The sequence below is a fragment of the Bombina bombina genome, chromosome 1, assembly GCF_027579735.1.
Source record: "Bombina bombina isolate aBomBom1 chromosome 1, aBomBom1.pri, whole genome shotgun sequence".
Classification (NCBI taxonomy): Eukaryota; Metazoa; Chordata; class Amphibia; order Anura; family Bombinatoridae; genus Bombina; species Bombina bombina.
Window position 1 is genome coordinate 288,450,068 of NC_069499.1, and position 23,631 is coordinate 288,473,698.

Sequence of the window (23,631 nt, forward strand, 5' to 3'; positions counted from 1 at the left end):
TAGCTCTTTTCTACGGTCGGTGACAGCGAATAGACTGAGCAGGTTAGGTTGTTCTATGTTGAAAGTGTGACAGCGGCGGGAGAGGTGTTGAACCTGGCCCGTAAAGTGACCGTCTGGAGAAGGGTAAATTGTGGCCTGAGATCGGTAACTCTTAGGTAATTGCATAAGTCAGTCATGATGTAAACTATGGGACACGATTTATGCGTCATGTTTATTATATATGAATTATTATTTCAGTAAATCTGTGCACACAACCTAGATTCTTTTTTTCGTCATTTACATTAAAACGGAAGTATTGTGAGTAGCTTGCTATGAAGGTGGGTAGAACTAAAGGCCAGGGGCACTGTAGGGTTTATTGTGTGACAGATTAACTGCAGGTCTTGCCATCTGATGTGTGCTCAGAAGTCACGCTTTATACAGATTCCATAAGCTTATCTAGTACTATTGTAGGGCTGAGGTCACTTTGCTTCATTCTGTTCTAGCTCTTATCTTTCTGGAGATTCCTCACTCGTGTTGTGCCAGAAAAAGATTGCAGGGCTGTAATAAGTAAACCTAGGCCAGCTTTATCAGTTGGAAAGTTTCAAGATACTAAGGTTCTTTTGTAATTTAACCTACATAATTGTGTAAAAAGATCTGTCAAGTTTGTGTACGCATATATGTCTACAATACGCTGCTATATGTTTTTTTTTATCAGTATCCACATTTTTGTGCTTATTCAAAAATAAATGCTATAAATCTCACAAGGGAGCTGCAGAGCACTGCTGGTCCCATATGGAATCAGCAGCTCTAGTTAAAGAGATGGTAAACTTGATCTGTACAGAACGTATCAGTGTAACTATCATATAAATCCAACCCCTTTCATTCATTATTTGCTAATAGAAGTACATTAGAAAGTTGTTTAAAATCGTATGTTCTATTTAAAACATGAAAAAGCTTGGGGTTTATGTCCTTTTAACAATCACCCATTTAGTGGAGATATAGAGGTTTTTCACAGAATTACATTTATTCACTCTGTTTTTTGCCTAGCCGATAAAAGTTCCAAAAATCAAACATTTGTTTTTGTATCTCTTTCAAAATGTTTGTGTGAATGAACAGGTTGGTTGGAGCCTATGGAGATATCTTGTGTTTCTTAAAGTGATGGCAAATCCAAGCATTTAACAAACACTAGGATTTACCATCACTAAAAATAATAAGTTTCAGTGATCATTTAGTAAAAAAGGTTGCTAGACTTACCCTGTCTATGTCGCGGCAGCTCGCTAAAGTCAAGGCCTCCAGCCGCCCCCACGGCACAGAGCTCTTCTAACAATGAGGTGACATTTTTATAATAAATGATCACTGAAACTCAACATTATTTTTAGTGATGGAAAATCCTATTTTTTTTTAAATGGTCGGATTTACCATCACTTTAAATGTATTATCAGTCTTTATTACTTTGTTCAGGACAAATATTGCTATCAATACTTAATACATATATTACAGCCTAAACCCTATAGGGCATTTTATGTGCTTATGTAGATGACATTAACTAACTGGGTTTTTTTTTACCGTCACAGAGACATGGCAGCCCCTGCATCTGGAAGTGGCAGATCAACCGACAATGGGAGCCAAAAGAAGCGGAGAGGGCCTGGAGCATTTGCAATCGCTTATCTGGTCATTTATAATGTTATAATGACAGCAGGGTAAATACAACCAAAGCCTTTCCTTTTTTTGTGTTTGTTAAAGGGACATGAAAGTCAAAATGTAAACTTTCATGGTTAAAGTGAAGGTAAACTTACCCTAATGTTGACTGAGTATAGCATTTTGCTTGTAAAATAAATATGACTTTCATTCATCAATTTTAATATTTTTGTGTATATATAAAGTTATCGCTGTATAAAGCTATGCATAAATGATCCACAAATTCAACCCGTATTCTTTTTTCTTTTTTTTTATCTGTCGATCACATTTTTCTCAAACCCAATTGAAATTGTGGCCGTTAGGCGGTCGTCACTCCACGTGATCTGCCCCTTCTTTCCGCTGTGCATGCGCTATTCAACTTTTCTTCATAATGAAATCCAAACATGCTCCTGTTTTGCGCATGTGTATTTGTAACAGCTACAGCTACTAGCTCCCCTAGTAGCAAATATTGAACTGCGATTTATTGCATGCACATTGAAAAGCGGCATTGGCGATTTGCACATGCGCATTGTAATCCAAGATCGTGAACGCGCATTTGAGAGCACCTAGAAAGCGGGTGGGACCACTGAAGACCTCACACAATGAACAAGGAAGTAGGGCTTGGGAGGAGTCGGGATCAAAAGAGTGGTAAATTAGAAATACTGTATAATTTTTATTAAAACTATGGCAGAAATCGAAAAAATTGCTAAGCGACTACATGAAGGGGATAATGATAAATGGTAGGTTGTCTTTAAGAAAGGCTAACTTTACCTTCACTTTAAGATAAACCCCATAGTTTTTAGAGACTTTTCTATTTACTTTGAAAAGTACAAGATAGGCTCAAGAGGAGCAAATTGGTGGCTATGGAAGGAGTTAAACACATAATTAAATGCAAGTATCCGTTCAATAATAAAATACATTTTCTGTTTACACTTTTAGTTCACCTTATTTTTGCTACTTATGTAATATTGATTTTATAAAAGTGTTTAGTATGGATATATTCAATCAAATGTGTCTTAAGTTTTTCATTAAACACACGCTCATTTTGACAGAATGCGCCATGCTTGTCTTTTGCAGATGGCTGGTTATAGCAGTAGGTTTAGTTCGCACATATCTTGCGAAAGGAAGTTATCATCATCTTTACTATTCCATAGAGAAGCCTCTCAAGTTTTTCCAGACTGGTGCTTTGTTAGAGGTAAGTGAGAATTATTTCCTTAACATTCATGTTTTAGTTATGATTTTTGAACCTTAAAATTAACCATTTTTTCCCCTTTATTTTTTTCCTACAGATTGTACATTGTGCCATAGGTAAGTCAATTATAAATGCAGTAGATATAAGAAAATTTGGAAAACTTTTAACAATTTTTATAGTACAGTGTCCCTTTTAAGTAACCTTAGTCAGAGAGTTGGCATTATACAGCCAGACATTGAATATAGTGTGGTTAAGAGAGCACTGTATGAGGCAGCAAAAATATATTTCTATACATTGTTCTCCCCCTTATTTAAAGGGCACACCATCTGGCAAAAAAATTCAGCCACTATTAGCTAATATTATTTTTTATTTTTTTTCAAAAGGTGGTGATCGTCCACAAGCCATTACCCCTGGGATTCAACTCCTGATCACTAGGAAGAGGCAAAGATTCCCAAAGCTCTAAGAGGACTTACTCCCTCCTACCTCTCTGGTATCCCAGTCTTTTTTTTTTTTTTTTTTTTTCCTTTTTTTTTTTTTTGCCTCCACAGGAGGAAGATGAAAAATTGAGGTGCTCCTCAGTCCGATTTCAGGCACATTTTCCCCTCAGAGACCTGCTACTGCAAGACAGAGGGGAGATTGGAGTATTGGGCAGTGACACAATTGTTTCCAGTGAGTAGTTAGTCGCAAGCCTACCACAGGTGTCACAGCGACTTGTCCCTTCATCTCCTCCTTTTTGTATTGCCCTAAAATACCAGGCAGTTCTACTCTGAACAAGGGAAATGGCAACCCCAGACAGTCATTTCAGCCTCATCAGTGAGGTGCAGCCATATCCCTCTAAGCACATTGGGCAAGGAGTCCATGTCTGGTTGCCCCATCTCCATTGAGGAGACTTTCCCCAGGGCTATAATACAAATACATACAGAAGTGCTCTGCCAGGAACAAACAATAGCTCAGTGGCTTGTTCTATGGACCAATTATCACCTGGAAGAATCTCCCTAAGGGTGATAGGGGAAACCAGATGTGGACTCCGAAACGATAGTCTGTGATTGCCATTTCCTTTGTTCAGAGGAAAATTGTCTGGTATTTTGGGTCTGGATTGACCTTGTTAGACGGGATCAGACTTATATACTTCAGGAACCTTTTCCTCTGTGAAAAGCACAATTGGGCTAAAAGAAGCTTCTCCCGGGTGGTTACAGGACCATAGAACAAGCCTCTGAGCTGTTGTTCGTTCCTGGCAGAATGCTTTTCTTTCTGTATGTGTTTAATTTAGATATTGTAAGAGCATTAGAACTCTACTTTCAAATTACAAAGGTTTTTAGACCATCTTTTAATTTGTTTGTCCCTTGGTTCACATAAGGGTCAGGGGGCCTCATCTGTTTCTTTTGCTTAATTACCAAGGTTTCTTTGAAGGCAGGATAGTCTTTTACATAATGCATTATTGCCTATTTTTCTACATCAGTTTCCTCTTCTTGGATTTTCCAGAATAGGGGCTTATATTGAATAAATTTACAAGGCAGCGACATTCTTTATCTAAATGTTAACACTTTGATGTGGACTCCACAACTTGAGTAATAGTTCCCAGTAGTAATGACTTGTGGATTCTTACTGCCTTATGAGAGAAAACAATTTATGCTTAACTGATAAATGAATTTCTTTCATGGTGGTGAGAGTCCACAAGACGCGCCCATTTTAATTTTTTACTTTTGCTATAGGTGGTTCTAGTTTGCACCTCATTTTCCTTGTTTTGTCCTTTCCTACCTTTCTATTTCTCCTTGGCTATAAGTCAGCCTGGAATAGCAGAGAGGTTGGGGAGATTAAGTTTTCTTGGAGCCTTGGAAACCTTTGCCCGGAGTTGAATCCGAGGAGTAATGGCTTGTGGACTCTCACCACCTGGAAAGAAATTAGGTAAACATACATGTTGCAGAAATGATTATTAAATGGACACTAAACACATTTCACAACCCTCCCTCTAATCACTGGTGCTGCCATTATGGTTCTTAGGCTACACAGCAGACCGGACAGAGTGACTTAGTCCACAGTGTTAAAAAATTTACACATTTACCTAAAAGTGAGATTATAGGGCACATGAATAATGTTCTGGCTTTAAAACAAAGATCTCATTTTTTTTTTTTTTTTTTTTTTTTTTTTAAGATTAGGTCTAACTGAAAATTTAATATTTTATTTTTTTATCACTGAATGCTCAGCTAGCTCCCAGTAGTACATTGCTGCTTCTTCAATAAAGGATACCAGGAGTACAAATCAAATTCGATAATAGAAGTAAATGGGAAAATTGTTTAAAATTGTATGCTCCTATCTGAATCATGAAAGAAAAATGTTGGATTTCACGTCTCTTTTAAAGTTGCTGTGTCTCGATGTAAAGTCTTTTCTCCAGCCTCAAGGCATCTTAAAGCTTAATGTAGATTAATCAAAAATGACCTGTTACAATAATGCCTGATTGCAGCCTGGGCTGCTACATCAAGTATTCTATGACCTAACTGACCAGACCTCTCCATCAGGATTTAACCTTAACAACAAATTGTCACCCGTCTGCTATTGGCTTTAACCACAGCCTACAATTAACTGTACATATACATCCCCCCTATACAAAACAGTTTTTCCACATCTTCCTGCCTTTAGCTTGTTATAATTTTTACTGCTTTTATTTTGTCGCTGATATAATGCATACTAATGTCAGACCGTTTTGTCAACATCTTTCTCACCCTAGGGATTGTTCCCTCGTCTGTGGTCCTCACAGCTTTCCAGGTTCTGTCTCGTGTTTTCCTAACATGGGCTGTAACGCACAGTGTGAAAGAGGTGAGTGTTCCTTTATTACTGATACTGTTCTTTTTATTTGCAATACTCCATCATATTCATTATAGCTGAACTAGGGAGTATAATAGAATACCAATGCATTGCAATAAGTTGTATGTAAGGCAATAATATGTGAGACATAAGTAATGATAGTGGTGAAGAACACCTTGCTCTGAACATTTTGTATTGTACAGTATAATCATCCACTATTATAAATGGTCACACTGTCAGCTGTAGTTTAAAATATTAAAACATATTTATATTTTAATCTAGTTAAACTGATGGTAAAGGGGGGGGGGTTTGTCTGAGCAGCGTTCTTGACCGGATGCATTTTGCAAGAGCTCCTGATGATCACTTGCAATCCGCCGGTTATTAGCCATTTTAAACGGCATCCATAACAGATCTGATTAACCTTATTTGCTCTGCTTATGAACCGTGACTCACGGATCAGAAGTAATAGGGCCTGAGAGGCGGCTCAGTTGACAACCAACAATCCCCCCGTGCTTTGGGGTACTTTGCCATTCCTGCTCACTAGACTGCCAATTTACCATTGAATAAGACTAACATCAGCTTTATCAGCTTAAAGACCTTTACAGTTTTTTACTGTGACTTTCAAAAATGGTGAACATGTGAGGAGAAACCCTGATAGCACGACTGGATGACTACTATTTGAAGTTGGTGAATCTACTCCTATCCTTATCTGATAAAAATGACTCATGAATATATTCTACGTGTGCCAGTTGAGGACTATGTGATATTTTTTCCAAATTCTAGATCACCAGAATTAACATCTTTGGACGGTCAGTAGGTGTGTAAAGACTCGGGCCAACACAGTAAGGTGCGTTTATGGGCTTCTACAACAGAAACTCTATATGGAATGTGCCGTGCTTCACACAATCCTGCCAAACATTTCCTGACACAAACTATGACCCACTAACCACTCTGTTTGACTCTGAGAATATGTATACAGATATGGAAGCAGATGTCCACACTGCTCAACTAGGGTTATTGAGCTTCTCTACACCACCTAATACTGAAATCAAGCCTTCAACTGAGAGACGATACACTTATATTAATCACTCACCACCAGCTCTGAATTGGTGGGGTCCATTACAGCTGATGATGTTTAATTTTTCTGACAAGGATCCACCCGATACCTTTGCTGCTTTGAAAGCTCAGTCACTGGAGCACATATACACTCTCAAATGGCTGTTGCAGCAGACCTTCTTATCTCCGAAAGCATTTGTTAATGGCCCTCCTACACTCAATACAGGGACAGCTAAAGCATTCTTTGGACTCAATCTCGCAAGAAATATCTATGGACCTTCTCGTCCCTTTTCCCCCTGACGAAGGTGTACATGGACTTCCCTATTGTTCTTCCAGAGAATACCAAAGGCGAGAGCCCGGGGAGAGGGGGGTTAATTAGCATTGTGTAATGTTTCATATCTTAGACCCTCACTACAAATATAGAAGTTTACAATTTTCCACATGTTATCTACTTAATGTTTGTATTGACATATGTATGTCATGTTACAATCACCAGGTTCATATACTCATGATTATACTTATGGCACTACGGTGGTATCAAGGAATATAATTTTTATGTTTTGGGTTTAAAATTTTGAGGACTTTGCCTTACACTTTTTTTTTTATTTTTTATAAAGCAGGCATATAATACCTCCATCTCATAATAAATCCCCTCCCCCCCCCAACTGTGCGTCATGGCTGGCAGCCAAGGCCATGGATCACAGTGATGAACAACTCTGTTATTTATGTTGCCTCAACATGTATGCTCCCTTATAGAGTAAGGATGCTTATTATATCCAGTCCTCTAAAGTTTTATATTTATCTTTGCCTAAAAACATACAAAATATATATACTTTAAAAAGACATCCTTTTCTAATTAGAGCTGAATGGAGCTTGATGCCCCTGTTTCCGCGTGAGCCTTCAGGCTCACCGGAAACAGCAGTTATGAAGCAGCGGTCTTTTGACCGTTGCTCCATAACTTGTCCACCTGATCTGAGGCTGCGGACATCAATCCGTCCGATCACATACGATCGAGTTGATTGATACCCCCTGTTAGCGGCCGATTGGCCACAAATCTGCAGGGGGCGGCATTGCACAAGCAGTTCACAAGAACTACATTGTATCATGTTGGCTCGCACTATAATAAATCGGCCCCTATGCGTGTGTTTTTTCTTCTGTGTGGCATCCAATCACATTGTGTGCTGTTTAAAAAAAAAAAGCGAAGCATGCTGTCTCTGCATTGCTGTCAACGTAGAGAGCAGATGGGACTGCTCTCTACGTCTCTGAACACAAGAAATGTTAGGGGCGGAGGAAGCACAATAATACTGTACTAATTAAAAATATGGTTTATAAAAAACAGAGGGTTAGAATTTTTTTTAGCATTTTTTTTATTATTTAGATGACAGATTAACAAAACCTGTTTTAAAAGTGATAAAATTTACCATTACTTTAAATATAGTATAGAATTTTTCTTAGTATGTATTATTGTCTTTGGTTTGTAACTTTACTAAATAATGCAGATTATCTGGATCCACAATTTCATTTTATTTGAACATTCTACTATCTTAAATATACAATAATTATTAAATTTATGTTACAAGTGGGCTAAACAGCATATTTGTATATGGTAAACGGTAAATACATTTGTTTGAAAGGAATGCCACTTAGAATACATTCCTCTTTGATATGATGGCCTGAAACATTAACCATATTGCCACAAAAGGCATACCTTGGCATTCTTTTTGTGCCTGGCCTCCTAACGGGTACTTTTTATAAGTTACCACATGGTTTTTGTTTAGGCACCTCCCTGTGAGAAGAGCAGGAATTGCTATTCTAAAACGCACATGGAATAATTCACTGGTTTTATATCTTTCTTTAACTTCTATGATCAGAATTATAAAAAAGATCAATTATTATTATTATTATCAGTTATTTGTAGAGTGCCAGCAGATTCTGCAGCACTAAAACCACGGGTCAAAATATGCAAGGTGACAATTATAGGAGATAAAGTGATAGAGGACCCTGCCAAGAGTTTCACTATTGTACATCATCTCTCATGAAGGTGATCTACAAAGCAGCTAGGCTTGAAGGCTTACATGCTAAAGGGGTTCACGGTAAAGCTAAAAGGAGGAGAGGAACTAAGAATGGAAAATGTTAGTGTATATTATAAGCATCCCTGAACAGTAGAGTCTTTAAGGAGTGCTTGAAAGTTTGAAAACTAGGGGAGAGAGTTCCACAAAATAGGGGCCAGTCTGGAGAAGTCTTGTAGACTGGAATGTGAGGAGGTAACCGGAGAGGAGGTCATGAGTAGAGTGAAGGAGACGAGAGGGGAGAGTATCTGGAAACTAGATTGGAGATATAGGGTGGAGCAGTGTTATTGAGAGCTTTAAAAGTTAGTCAAGATTTTATGTTTTATTCTGGAGGTTAGAGAAAGCCAGTGAAGGGAGAGATGTAGCAAATGAAGAGTGACGTAAAAGTGGAAAATGGGGATGAAACAATAAAAGGATCAATCAAACCTCTCTCCTCCCTATTCCCGTCCGCTTGTGGAGTAAAGACTCAACTATAATCCCAGTAGGGTATTTGCAGAAGAGGAAAGGAAATAAAACCATAAACGATCGATACAGTCCATTGATCTGTACCGTTGTAGATACATTCCAGAAAGATAAAAACAAAGTTTATTCTACATGATTATTTCGACAAAAGTCCTGAGAGTCTGTTACATTGTTCAAGGTGATGGAGTAGAAGACTGTAATCAGCTAGTAGGCGCTCAGACAAGAAACCTGACTTTGTGACCGAACCGGGTGGCTCCATGGGAGCCTCTGGCGAGCCCAGTGTTCGGGCTGGTGAAGATCCGCTCCAGTCAATGGACTAACCAGCATGGCGAGATATAATTAGCTCTTGATAGTAAGAGCATGTAGCCAGCACTCAGCGTTGCTGCTCAAGCTGACTCCACCCAACCGGAAGCTCCTTTTTTTTTTTTTTTTTTTTTTTTTTTTTGGTCCCTCCACGTGTTATCAGCCTTACGCCCCAAACTTCCATTAGTTGATGGATAGTTTAAAAATTGTATCTTGGAATGTGCGGGAGATCAGTTAATTGTAAACCGTCTAGGGAAGCACAGACCTGATATAGTATTTCTTCAGGAGACCCACCTTAAACCACTAGATGTTCCCAAACTAAATGGGTGGGGGAAGTTTTGGCCTCCCCTTATGACAAAAGGAATTAAGAGCATTGCTATCTTGTTTAACAAACAACTATCATTTCAAATTCAATCTCAAGAGATTGACCCTAATGGGAGATTTTTAATAGTGGAAATTCAGATTCATGATTTACATCTGGTTTTATATAATGTCTATGGTCCCAATACCCCAGATGAAAAGTTCTGGAAAAATGTAAGTTTAAAATTATTTCACCATACTTGAAAGCATCTGATCCTTGCGGGCGACTTCAATATGACTTTTACCCATTTACTAGATAGTAATCCCAAATGTTCCTTCAGGAAGATTAAAGAAGCCAAAATCCTACAAAATATATGGAGACTCGAGAACCCTGATTTTAAGGAATTTACATGCAAATCCTTATCGCATAAAACCTTTTCCCGGATTGATTTCTTTTTAATCTCTAATATTATGTTGGGTCTAGACTGCAAGGCAGGTATAAATGAGAACTCTTTCAGATCATGCTATTATATCCTTGGAAATTAATATTAAAAACTTCCAAAAGCACAATAGATTGATACTATCTACTACATAACATCAGTTTTAAAAATTGGTTGAAATCTAAATGGGAAGAATATTACCACCATAATTCCTATTATATTGATAAGCCAGAAATCTTCTGGAAAACAGCAAAATCTGTACTGAGAGAGGAAATAAAAGCATATCTATGTAAATGGGGAGGGGGGAGTATGATGCTGGAAAAACAGCTCTCCAATCAAGTTAAGAACAGATTTAGAGAATATATCAGGAATCCATCCAAAACCAATTTGAATAAATCTACTAGTGCTAGATTGCAGAGAGATCTATATCTAAAACAAGATATGATAATCTCCGATCAAAAACAAAGGTACTTTTAGTGGCCAATACGGCAAGTCGGCAAAATACCTAGCTAAGATCTCGCACAACAGAAGCCAACAGAATTTTATAGCAGCTATTAAATATAAGAAGACACGAGTGACAAATATTGAGGATATTAGGCATGCCTTCTCAGAATTTTTCCAGGGCAAATAAATCTAAGTTTTGGCAACGCCTGAAACTTCCACAAATTTCCAATACAGAGCTGCAACAATGAACCAATCTCAGTAGCAGAAATAACGGAAGCTATTAAAAACCTGAAATCAAACAAGGCCTCAGGTCCTGACGCTCTTCCTGCAGAGTTCTATAAACTGTTGAAAGACCAGGTTGCATCAATCTTGCTTTCATTATTTCCAGATACTATATAGAAAATAAGATGGACTCCATGTATTTTACTGTCTCCAATATCGCTTTAATTCTTAAAAAAAGAGACCCCGAATGCCCTGCGTCATACAGGCCAATATCTCTTCTAAGTCAAGATTATAAAATTTTGACATCTATTATTTCCAATAGACTTAAAAATTACCTTAACACTATCATACATTTAGACCAAGCCGGCTTCATGACAGGAAAGGAATCCTGTCAAAAATCTTCTGAAAGCTATGGTAGTCCACAACAAACCTGTATCTAAAAAATCACACCTAAGATTGGATATGGCTCTAATTACAGTCGACGCAGAGAAGGCGTTCGATTCTATCCTATGTGACCATTTATTTTCAGCACTTGAAACTTTTGGTTTGGTCGGTAACTTCTTACACTTTATTTGTTTTATTTGTAAGGCTCCAACTTCTTATATTATTGTCAATGGTGACATCTCAGATAAGATTACTCTTAAAAGAGGCACGTGACAAGGGTGCCCACAGTCACCTTTATTATTCAACCTTTCTCTAGAACCTTTTGCTATTCTTTTAAGGGAGGAGTTGAGAGGAATAAGATTAGGGGATCAGGAATTAGTGTTGTCGCTCTTTGCAGACGATATTTTGATATTTCTGAGTAATACAGGTCAGACTATTCCTCAGCTACTACAATTGATCGAGCAGTATAGCTCTTTCTCCGGATATAAAATAAACCTGGAGAAGTCAGAACTGCTTTGGATTAATAAACCAGCGGGTGAGGTTCTCCACCCATTCAAGGTGGTAGAACAAATGAAGTATTTAGGTATTAATCTTAGCAATAATCCCTCCAATTGGTATCGCTTGAATTTTCCTAAATGTCTCAATGAAATCAGGAAGAAGTTGAATGTTTGTACTTCTTAAAAAGGATATTATTTTGTTTCACAAAATTATGCTCCTAAATTCATCTGGCAAGGGAAAAAAACGAGAATTGCGCTACATAAACTCTCTCTGCCCAAGATGAAAGGCGGCTTGGCATTCCCTAACATTACTTTTTTCAACTATGCCTCTCTAGGGAAATTCCCTCTGGACTGGATTACAGAGAGGGATTATGTATCCTTTTCCCGGCTGGAGTCGAAGCTGATTTCTCCATTCTAATTAAAAGCCTTAGTTCATATACCCTTTTCTAAACTACCAGCAACTATTGCGCCAATGTACACTTTTAAGTTTTTATAATTCTTGCTTGGCAAAAAATATGCTTCCTAAGCAAAACGAACTATCGTAGATCTGGTTTTATACCCTTAGTCGGAAATCCGGAATTTGCCCTAGGACTTTCTCAGGGCCCCTATGCCGCCTGGGCACTAAAAGGTCTTATATTAGTTGGACGTTTTTGTGAGTTGGGGGTTTTAAGACTGAGATTGTTTTCTGCACTCTGTTTAGATTTCGGTATTCATCGTGCTTCTTTCTTTTCTTACTTACAGACCCGCCACTGGATAGAAACATTAAGACTGGAAACTGGGGCTGATTTGTCCCTCGGAGAAATAGACAAGTTAATTGAATTATACTTAGAAGGGAACTTCTCAGTTTCTAATATATATAATACTCTTAATACTATTCAGGATGAAACTCAAACTGAAGCTCTGCATGTAAAATGGAACATTGCTCCCTGAAATAACATTGGAAAACCTCTCCCAAAGTGTCCAACTAGCTGAAAAAACGCTAGTCTCTCTAAACTGGCGTGCATCCCACTTCAAACTAATTAATATGGGGTATATTACACCCATGCACACTGCTAACTGGTCCGGTAATAACGGGCATCGCTCTAAATGTTGGGCTAAAGACGTAGACATTGTTTTTGGAAATGCCTTAAAATGATTCAATTCTAGAGCATAATCACTTACTGGTTAAATGGACAGTCTAGTATAAATTAAACTTTCATTATTCAGATAGGACTTTTAATTTTAATCAACTTTCCAATTTACTTTTATCATCAAATTTGCTTTTTTCTCTTGGTATTCTTAGTTTAAACTAAACATAGGTAGGCTCATATGCTAATTTCTAAGCCTTTGAGGGCTGCCTCTTATCACAGGCTTTTTAAATCTCTTTTCAACACAAAGAGACAGAAAGTACACGTGGGCCATATAGATAACACTGTGTTCAGGCACAGGGGTTATTTAAGATCTAGCACAAACCAATGCTAAATTTAAGACAATAGTTAATAAACAGTCACAGTCATGTGATCAGGGGGCTGGAAGAAGGTTCCTAGATACAAGGTAATCACAGAGGTAAAAATTATATTAATATAACTGTGCTGGTTATGCAAAACTGGGGAATGGGTAATAAAGGGATTATCTATGTTTTAAAACGATAACAATTCTATGGTAGACTGTCCCTTTAAATAGACTATTGGGAAATTACATTAAAATACAGCCATTACAAGTCTTTTTCCTCTCCAAATTTTCACCTCTAAATCCAGCCTACAGACTGGTAAATACAGCTATTATGATAACACGTAACTTAATTTTAAAGAACTGGAAAAGTAGATCTGGGCTCAAATTTTCAGAATTTTTGAAAATGCTGCAAAATCAAATGACTTTGGAACAATTTGGCCTGAGGATCTATAATGAAAAAGAGAGAAAACGCTTTTTCCTAAAATGGGAGAAACTGATATTATCTTTCCCTACAGACGTTCAAATTCAAGTTGTCTTCTCTTTCAAGAAATTAGATTAGTTCAATCAACCGATAATTAGAGGTAATTTCCCAGGTAGCTGGCAAAGAAGGAGTTAAAATGTAGTCGCCCCCCCTTTTTTTTTTTTCCATTCTCCCTCTCTCCACCCCCCTCCCTTCTATAAGCTAGCCCAATGCTTAAAGGGACACTGAACCCAAATTTTTTCTTTTGTGATTCAGGTAGAGCATGAAATTTTAAGCAACTTTCTAATTTACTTCTATTATCAAATTTTCTTCATTCTCTTGGTATGTTTATTTGAAAAGCAGGAATGTTTAAAATGCTGGCCCATTTTTGGTGAACAACCTGGGTTGTCCTTGCTGATTGGACAGCACCAATAAATAAGTGCTGTCCATGGTACTGAACCAACAATTTGCTGGCTCCTTAGCTTAGATGCCTTCTCTTTCAAATAAAGATAGCAAGAGGACAAAGAAAAATTGATAATATAAGTAAATTAGAAAGTTGCTTAAAATTGCATTCTCTATCTGAATTGAATCATGAAAGAAAAAAATTGGGTTCAGTATCCCTTTAAGTAGATTGGCATTCTTTCCCATATATGAATTTTTTCCTACTTTTTTTTTTTTTTTTTTTTTTTTTTCTTTCTTTCAATTTTGTATTTCGTTTTTTGCATCTTTTCTGTTTGATGGGTAATGTATGCAAGTTTAATATTAATTTCTGTTATGCTTTTTTTAGACATGCTACTATCCGCAGTTTTTGTATTGAATACAACTAGTTTTTTTTTTTTTTTTGTTTTTTTTTTTGTGTGCTCTACAATGGTTTTACATAGCAAGTGCATTTATACATTGCGCCTCCTCCTAGGAGTCAAGAACCTACTTTTTATTTTCTCTGTCCTTAATGACTAAGTTGAGCTTACTGATAACCATTGTAATATGTCTTTTTGGTTTGTTTTTCCTTTCTTTTATTTATGTGAACAATCAGATGATCATGGACATGTCAAATGGACATGTCATTATGTTAATGTTTTACATTCCAAATGTATCGATACTAAGCTTCAATAAAATATAAAAAAAGATGAGGAGTGACATGTACGGAAGAGTAGCCTAGCAAAGGCATTTATTATGGATTGTAAGGGAGAAATACGGCATCTAGGGGGGCCGGAGAGGATGGAGTTGCAATAGTCAAGGCGGGAAATGATGAGAGGGTGTATTGAAGTCTTAGTTGTGTGAGGAAGTGACAAATTTTGGAGATGTTTTGGAGGTGGAGAGTGAAAGAGAGATCTGAGTCGAGTATGACCCTAAGACTTTGGGCATGCGTGGTTGGGGTAATGATGTTGTTATCAACAGTTAAAGGAAGTTGGAGGGTAGGGATTTTGGAAGAAAGGAAAAATAATGAGCTCAGTTTTGGAGAGGTCTAGCTTAAGGTAGTGAGAGGACATCCAAGATGAAATATTAGAAATACAGTTAGTGACACCAGTTAGTAAGGAAGGGGATAGGTCTGGTGCAGAGATGTAGATTTGAGTATCTTCAGCATACAAATGGTATTGAAACCCATGTGACTGTATTAATGAACCTAAGGATGATTTATAAATTGAGAAGAGAAGGGGACCAAGGACAGAGCCTTGTTGTACCCCAGCAGAAAATGGTAAAGGGTCAGAGGATGTGCCAGAGAAGGTAACACTAAAGGTCCTGTTAGACAGGTAAGAGGAGAGCCACAAGAGAGCTGTCACCGATGCCGAAATATTGGAGGGTTTGGAGCAAGAGTGTGGTCAACAGTGTCAAAGGCTGCAGACAGATCAAGAAGGATTAACAAAGAAAAGCGGCCTTTTGATTTTGCTGTAATTAGGTTATTAGTAACTTTAATGATTGCAGATTCTGTGGAGTGTTGTGGGCAAAATCCAGATTTCAATGGATCATGAAGGGAGTTTAATGGGAGGAAATGTGATAAACATCAAGAGACTTTTTTGCTAAGAGGTGACGTTTTCACCTCTTAGCCAATAGTGGTGCGGTAAATCCGGCTCCTATGGGCGCCAAGCCGGATTTACTGCACAGCTATTTTTTTTTTTTAGCCGTGGGCTACCGTAGCAGCTAAGAATGAAGATCGATTGAAACAAATAAAGGAGCTTTCTACATGAAGTATCTTATACTTCATGAATGAAAGTCCCCTTTATTTGTTTCAATAGTCAATCCTAGCGTTTGTAAAACTTTAGGATTGACTTTCACTTTAATTGTTTTATAAACTCAAAATTTTTTTTTTTTTTTTATTTTTTTTTTTTTTTTTTACAACTCTACCTTAACCTAAAAAAAATATTTTAAATGCATTATGTTGGTTTTTTTTCTGCAATTGTTTTTCTATAGCCACTTGCAACTTGCCTTATTTGGAGCGGCCAGTCCAAATTTGTTACTTTACTGTGTTAAAGGGACATAATACTCATATGCTAAATCACTTGAAACTGATGCAGTATAGCTGTAAAAAGCTGACAGGAAAATATCACCTGAGCATCTCTATGTAAAAAAGGAAGATATTTTACCTCACAATCTCCTCAGCTCAGCATAGTAAGTTCTGTGTAAAAAGTTATACTCAGCTGCTGCCCAGCTGCAGGTAAATAAAAAGAAGAAGAAATGAACAGCAGCCAATCCGCATCAACAGTACTGAGGTCATGAACTCTTTTACTGTGATCTCATGAGATTTCACTTAACTATCATGAGATTTCATAGTAAACTTCCTTAAACTGAATAGGGAAATAAGATGCGTGTGCACGAAAGTTCACTCCCTTAGCTGTCCTGGGACAGACATACTGATTTGTTGCTTAGAAGTCCTTTACAATGGGATGTGGCTACTGAGGAACTTTTGAGGTAAAATATCTTTCTTTTTTACATAGAGATGTTCAGGTGATATTTTCTAGTCAGCTTTTTTACAGCTATGCTGCATCACTTTCAAGTGTTTAAACATTTGGGTATCGTGGCCTTTTAAGTAGACACAGCTAGCCACTGTTGTTTTTGTGTTGATCACAATCTACCTTCCAGTCTTTTTTTTCGCTACCCATAGGCACATTTTCAGTTCAAGCTGACCAGTCACTGTTTTTCTATTGTTTCTCAGGCCTATAATATATTATATACACTTTGCAATCAAAACTCAGGAATCATATTCTTTAAAAGTGTATATCCATTTATTGGAAAGGGTTCCCAATAGTTCGGCCCTCACCTGGGCCTTTCTCAAGGTAGTATATAATTTTACGGTTAAAGGGACAGTCAACACCAGAATTGTTGTTGTTTTAAAAGATAGATAATCCCTTAATTACCCATTCCCCAGTTTTGTATAACCAACACAGTTATAATAATACAAGTTTTACCTCTGTAATTACCTTGTATCTAAGCCTCTGCAGACTACCCCCTTATTTCAGTTCTTTTGACAGACTTGCATTTTAGCCAATCGGTGCTCACTCCTCGGTAAATTCACGTGCATGAGCTCAATGTTATCTATATGAAACACATGAACTAATGCCCTCTAGTGGTGAAACTGTCAAAATGCATTTAGATTAGAGGAGGCCTTTAAGGTTTAAGAACTTAGCATATGAACCTCCTAGGTTTAGCTTTCAACTAAGAATACCAAGCGAACAAAGCAAAATTTGTGATAAAAGTAAATTGGAAAGTTGTTTAAAATTACGTGCCCTATCTGAATCAAAAGTTTTTTTGGGACTTGACTGTCCCTTTAAAGGGACACTGAACCCAAATTTTTTCTTTCCTGATTCACATAGAGCATGCAATTTTAAGCAACTTTCTAATTTATTCCTATTATCAAGTTTTCTTTTTTCTCTTTCTATCTTTATTTGAAAGAGAAGGCATCTAAGCTAAGGAGCCAGCAATTTTTGGGTTCAGAACCATAGACAGCACTTGTTTATTGGTGCTGTCCAATTAGCAAGGACAACCCAGTTTGTTCACCAAAAAGGCGCCGGCCATCTAAACTAACATTTTTGCTTTTCAAATAAACATACCAAGAGAATGATGAAAATTTGATAAAAGGAGTAAATTAGAAAGTTGATTAAAATTGCATGCTCTATCTGAATCACAAAAGAAAAGATTTGGGTTCAGTGTCCCTTTAAAGTAAGAAATCCGGGTAAAACGGACATTACCCAAGCGGCTGTGGGTAAAGCCCAATGTACTGTAATTCCCCCATGTACACTATTACTTTTGCCTCCACCTGGGGGGTTCAAGGAAGGCGCCCCGCCGATCCTCTGGCATCCACCTCAAGTGAACCTTGGGGAATGAGGTTTACATTCTCTTTACATTCTCTATGTAACTAGCCTGGTGGCATTATGACGTAGCAGGGTGTGGGCAGTGTAATATTTTCTAATATATAATTTTCTGCTATACAAAGCACAAATTCAATGCGTTATTTAACATAAATGCATTTAATGATAATTTGTGCAATAAACATTTTTTAATATTCGCTAATTTTAGCTTAATGTTGGCTGAAATTTCAGCCGGTTGGTCAGTAAAATCAGCTGGGTGGTGCACCCGCAAAAGTCCTGGGGAGAATAGTGTGTGTATATTATATAACAGGATTCCCCCCTCTTAAATAAATAAATAAATAACAATGTACACACTTTGCTTTAGTGCTATAATGTTCTTTACCTGTACTGTGATATTGACTCAGTGTTTTTTTTTTTTGTTTGTTTGTTTTTTTTAAATACATTCAGGAAAATATGGATATCTGTATACCAAAGTATTGATGTTTTTACCCCATAATTTATGACCCTACTTCTTATTCGGATATTTTTCCTCATCAGGTGCAGAATGAAGATTCAGTTTTACTCTTTGTTGTTGCGTGGACAATCACTGAAATTATACGCTACTCATTTTATACCTTTAGTCTTCTAAATCACCTACCTTATATCATCAAGTGGGCCAGGTAAACACATATAGATTAATATTGCATTTTATGTGGTTTTGCTGGAGACCTTTAAATAGGCCACTGTTAATCTCTCTGTGTGTGTGTATATGTGATATATATATATATATATATATATATATATATATATATATATATATATATATATATATATATATATAGCCCTCAGTTTACGCCGGGGTTAGGTTCCAGAAGGAATGGTTGTAAATCGAAATCGTTGTAAATTGAAACCCAGTTTATAATGTAAGTCAATGGGAAGTGAGGGATAATTTCCAGGCCCCCCTCAAAATTGTCATAAGTAACACCTAATACATTATTTTTAAAGTTTTGAAATGTAGACTTTACATGCTAAACAGCATTATAAACCTAATAAAATAATCACACAACACAGAATATATAATTAAACTAAGTTAAATGAACAAAAACATTTGCTAAACAGCAGAAAACAGACTTCACTTGCATTTTTCAGAAAACAGTTCTTTCTATGCATTCCAACAATCTGGACTGATTTATAGACAGGAAGATCTTGTTCCTTTGAAATCTGCTCGATAGCTCAGGTCTGGTTAAACTGATTAATCTCGGCTTGCTTGGCTTTGCTGCAACACAAGCGGACAGCTCCACCTACTGGCTATTTTAATAAATGCACTGCTTCTCAATGCTTTTCAATAGCAGTCACATGACTGGAAAAAAAAGGTTGTTATTCTGAAACGGTGTAAATTGAACCGTTGTAAAACGAGGGCCACCTGTAATCTCCTTTATCTCTTTCTGTCTCTCTTTCTCATGACTGATGGTATTTTTAGATATAAAGAATCTTATAAACTGCTTCTCATTCTGACTAAAGGGAAGATGTGTAAGATTCTTTTCCAGGCAATCTTTTTTCCTGATGGTAGGTTTGCTGTTTTACTTGAAATTAAATAGAATGTATTTAATGCACTCTAGATTTTATTGATTTGTAAAGCTCCAACAAAGTGTTATGACAATAGATGTAGCGCTTAAAGGGATTTTTAAATCCATTTTTTTTCTTTAATGATTCAGATACAGCATGCAATTTTAAGCAACTTTCTAATTTTCTATCATTATCAATTGTTCTTTGTTCTCTTGGTATCTTTATTTGAAAAAGCAGGAATGTAAGCTTAGGACCCGGCCCATTTTTGGTTCAGACCTGGGTAGCGCTTGCTTATTTAATTTTACAGTATTTTTGTATTTCATTGTATTTCTTTTCACATTTACAGATACACCTTGTTCATTGTACTCTACCCCATGGGGGTAACTGGTGAATTGCTGACAATATATGCTGCACTTCCCTATGTGAAGCAGACAGGCTTGTATTCCATCAGTCTGCCCAACAAGTACAACTTCTCTTTTGACTATTTCACATTTCTCATCCTTGTCATGATCTCATACATTCCCCGTAAGTACAAAACACTTCATGTTTCAGTTTGTTTTTAATGTGTTATGCTTTATATATTGCACTATGCAGGGCAATGCTGGTCGTCAGATTAGGACTGACATGTGGTTATATCCAACAATCCTCTGTGATGTGCTGTTCCCAAGCAGGACTTGAGCTAAGTGTTTAACCTCTTTTGTGAGTGCTGTATTGCTCAAGCTATGGAGCCTTTTGGAGACCTTGCGTTGAAGGTTTGCAAGTTAAGAAGCCGCAGTTGTATAATCATCACAAACTTCTTTGTCCAGAGTGACTAACTGGGGTGCTTGAGTGGCACTGCACAAGACACGGGCAGATTGGTTCCCTGCTTGGATGATAAATTGACTCCATAGTTGCCAATAGTCATAAATGCAAAAATCACATGTTGCAATGAGTAAGAGATTTCATATTTGTATTAGAATGGCTCTTTAATTATGTGACATATTGTTTACAGGATTTTTGTAATTGTTAATGGGCACTTTATTGTTTTGTTGTTAAGCACTCTAAATACAATATTACTTAGAAGAATTTACATAAGACTATGGTTACTCTAACATATTACATTGTTTTCAGCTCTTCGTTTTTTTTTTTCCAGTCTACTTGTTTTCCCACTCTGTTGCGTGTCAGTACTTGCCTTTTATTTCTAGCTTAAAGGGACCGTCAACACAAATTTTATTTTGTTTAAAAAGAAAGATAATGCCTTTACTACTCATTCCCCAGCTTTGCACGACCAACATTGTTATAATAACCTTTTAAACCTCAAAATTTCTGCCTTTTTCTAAGCCTTTATCTCAGGGTATTTTTACAGCTTTTGTTTAAAAAGAAAGATAATGCCTTTACTACCCATTCCCCAGCTTTGCACGACCAACATTGTTATATTAATAACCTTTTAAACCTCAAAATTTCTGCCTGTTTCTAAGCCTTTATCTCAGGGTATTTTTACAGCTTTTCAGAGCAAGACACTGCTAGTTCACGTGTGCCAGGGAGTCTTTCATGAGTCAGCACTAATTAGCTCAAATCTAAGTCTGCAAATAGCACTGAGATAAGGGGGCAGTTTGCAGGGGCTTCGATACACGGTAATCACAAAGGTAAAAATGATATTAATACAACTGTGTTGGTTCTTTTAAACTACAAACATTTTGGAGTTGACTGTCTTTTAAAACTTATTGTTACAATTAGTTTCACATGGTTCCTTATTTCCTGTTTTAAGTGTGTTAGTATGTGTGTATCAAACAACTCCTTATCTCCTTCATTCTTCTGTTCTCCCTAACATTTTACTGTAATCTCTGGCCATAAGTGAGTCCTACCCTAAAGATATTATGCATGAAATGCAGTAATATTAGGCACACATGCCTTGGTTGTCTTTGCACCCACTTGTATGTCCCTGAAAGGTTAATTTGGTAAAACCCTACTCTTTTCTTCCTACAGATGATGTGTGTTGCTTTACAATAAAAACCCCAGGCATGTGTGTACAGTGGTGCATATTTAAATATTTTACAGTAGGACTTGCCTATGGGATTTGCCTTGGCATGAACAAGTAAGCTTACATGCTTTGGCTAAAATATGGCAACAAAACCCCATTTTTCAAATATCATTTTGGAGGCTATTTGCATGTATTTTGTTTTCTTTTGTTGTAAGATTAGACTGAGTCTAGTACTTGCAACCACCCATTTAAATTTTAGTATTGTGGTCAGGCAACATTTTTCTTGGTTTAATTGTGTAATTTCTCTGTTTCACATATACATATTCCTTTTTTCCCCAATATGTATTGTCTTACACATCAATCATTTTCTTCTGTTTGCTAATTATCCCTCTCATGATTATATGTAGGCTGTATTCCTCCTTTCAATCACTGGATTATTTTTTTTTTTAGTCTGTCTCTATTGTAAGTTCATTGTGCAATGCGTTTTTACACTGTTCCTTGTCTCCCAGTTTTTCCGCAGCTATACTTCCATATGCTTCACCAAAGAAGAAAAGTTATCGGTGTGGACCGCAAGAAATCTGATTAACCCCAGCTCACCTATCTCCCTTTTTTTTTTTTTTTTTTTTTCCTGAAAAATACAGAGACCCAAATGCTGCAGACTTTTTCAGTACAACATTTAATATGAAAATAGCTGGATGAGGTAAAATTCTGCAGGAATGAAAATACAATTTAACTTGTTTACATACAAACTAACATGGTACGCTTTTTCAGCATGCACTATGAGACCCTTAAACATTTTTTCTGAAATCTTTGCTACCTTGCCTTCTTTTGTATCCTCTAGAGTTATGCGTTTGTTACTAAAATCGCTTGTGATTTAGTATTATATAAAATCTAACTAAAAAGCTAGGATGGAATGGGAGTTGCCCAAAGTGTACTGCATGTAGTATGTTTTAACTAATGCTGCTTCCTTCAGAAGTGATTGCTGTTTTTACTGGAAAAATACTGCAATTATTCCAGCAAATACAAAATTCAAATGGTTTTTAAATTGCTTTAAGAAAATAAACCTGAAGAGCAACCTCAGTGTTTGGCTGCTGTCCTGATAACCGGATGAACCAGGCTTCCTGGTAGTCACTGGATATTTTATAGTAAGGGACTAACAGATGTACTTTTTATATCTATGGAAAGAGCAAGAGGCAAATGGAGTTATGACATGGCCTTGCCTTTACAGTGGGCAGTTTTTTATTTTTATTGTTAACCGCATTCTAAATTTACCGGCCAAGATGGCCAAACACTTTTTTTTTAATGTATAAACTACTTTACACAATGCAGGTTGCATTTTAGTTTTTTGTCAAATGTTATGCCTAAAAATCTAATAATTAATAGGTATGTGCATTTGTCACTTTTTTCCTAGGAATAAACGATGAATATGGCCGCAGATAGCATTATTCAGCTTTTTTCGGAGCCCAGTTTATTTATTTAAAAGTGCAACACACAAAGATCCGTGCAAATCCAGATCTTAGTGTGTTGAAATTTCAAATAAAGCTGTCTCTAAATCTCTGAATGCCACTACCTGCGGCCATATTTGTCATTGGTTCATAGGAATGAGTGCCAATGCATATACCTAGGAAATAATAACAGAAGCACACAGTCTCCACTTGTGCTGAGGCACATAGTACATTGCTTTTAATGCTGCCAGGAATCTGGTTTTGTTGCAGTTGTTAATCCAATTACTGGAATTTTAGACTTCTATAAAAATGTTTACAAACTTGTGTCATACACAATAGTCCTGTGATTCTATATTATGTCTTTTTTTTCAATGCCCTGCTTGACACCTTTATAACAAAAGAAACATATACTTTTTTGAAACTGAGATGTTATGAGACCTGCACAAAAGATATACCTCAACTAAAAGCAAAAACAAAAAAGCTACTTTTTATTGAGCGAGTGTTTGCTATTTATGTTTCTAAATATGTATAGACTGTAGGGAGTGCACAGGGGAACATGGGACATATCATTGCACCAGGTGTTTCATATGTGGATGTGCCATGCATCCTAACGTGTTGGGGTGGTCTGTAAGTTGCAAATGCGGTAGGAGTCTGTTTTT

General features: G+C 36.8%; 1 protein-coding gene across 2 annotated transcripts; it reads left to right on the forward strand.

Annotated features, from left to right (window-relative positions):
* HACD2 (3-hydroxyacyl-CoA dehydratase 2) lies at nt 1-23,308 on the forward strand. Of its 2 annotated transcripts, none has more exons than XM_053698031.1 (8): nt 1-155; nt 1,554-1,679; nt 2,734-2,851; nt 2,946-2,964; nt 5,574-5,662; nt 18,560-18,681; nt 19,914-20,092; nt 22,037-23,308. In XM_053698031.1, exons 2-8 carry the CDS (start codon nt 1,558-1,560, stop codon nt 22,111-22,113), a joined length of 726 nt encoding a protein of 241 aa, XP_053554006.1. In that variant the 5' UTR covers nt 1-155; nt 1,554-1,557; the 3' UTR covers nt 22,114-23,308. The 2 variants fall into 2 exon arrangements, with proteins under 2 accessions (XP_053554006.1, XP_053554007.1); XM_053698032.1 differs by having other exon boundaries at nt 18-123.
* The last annotated feature ends 323 nt before the right edge of the window (nt 23,309-23,631 follow it).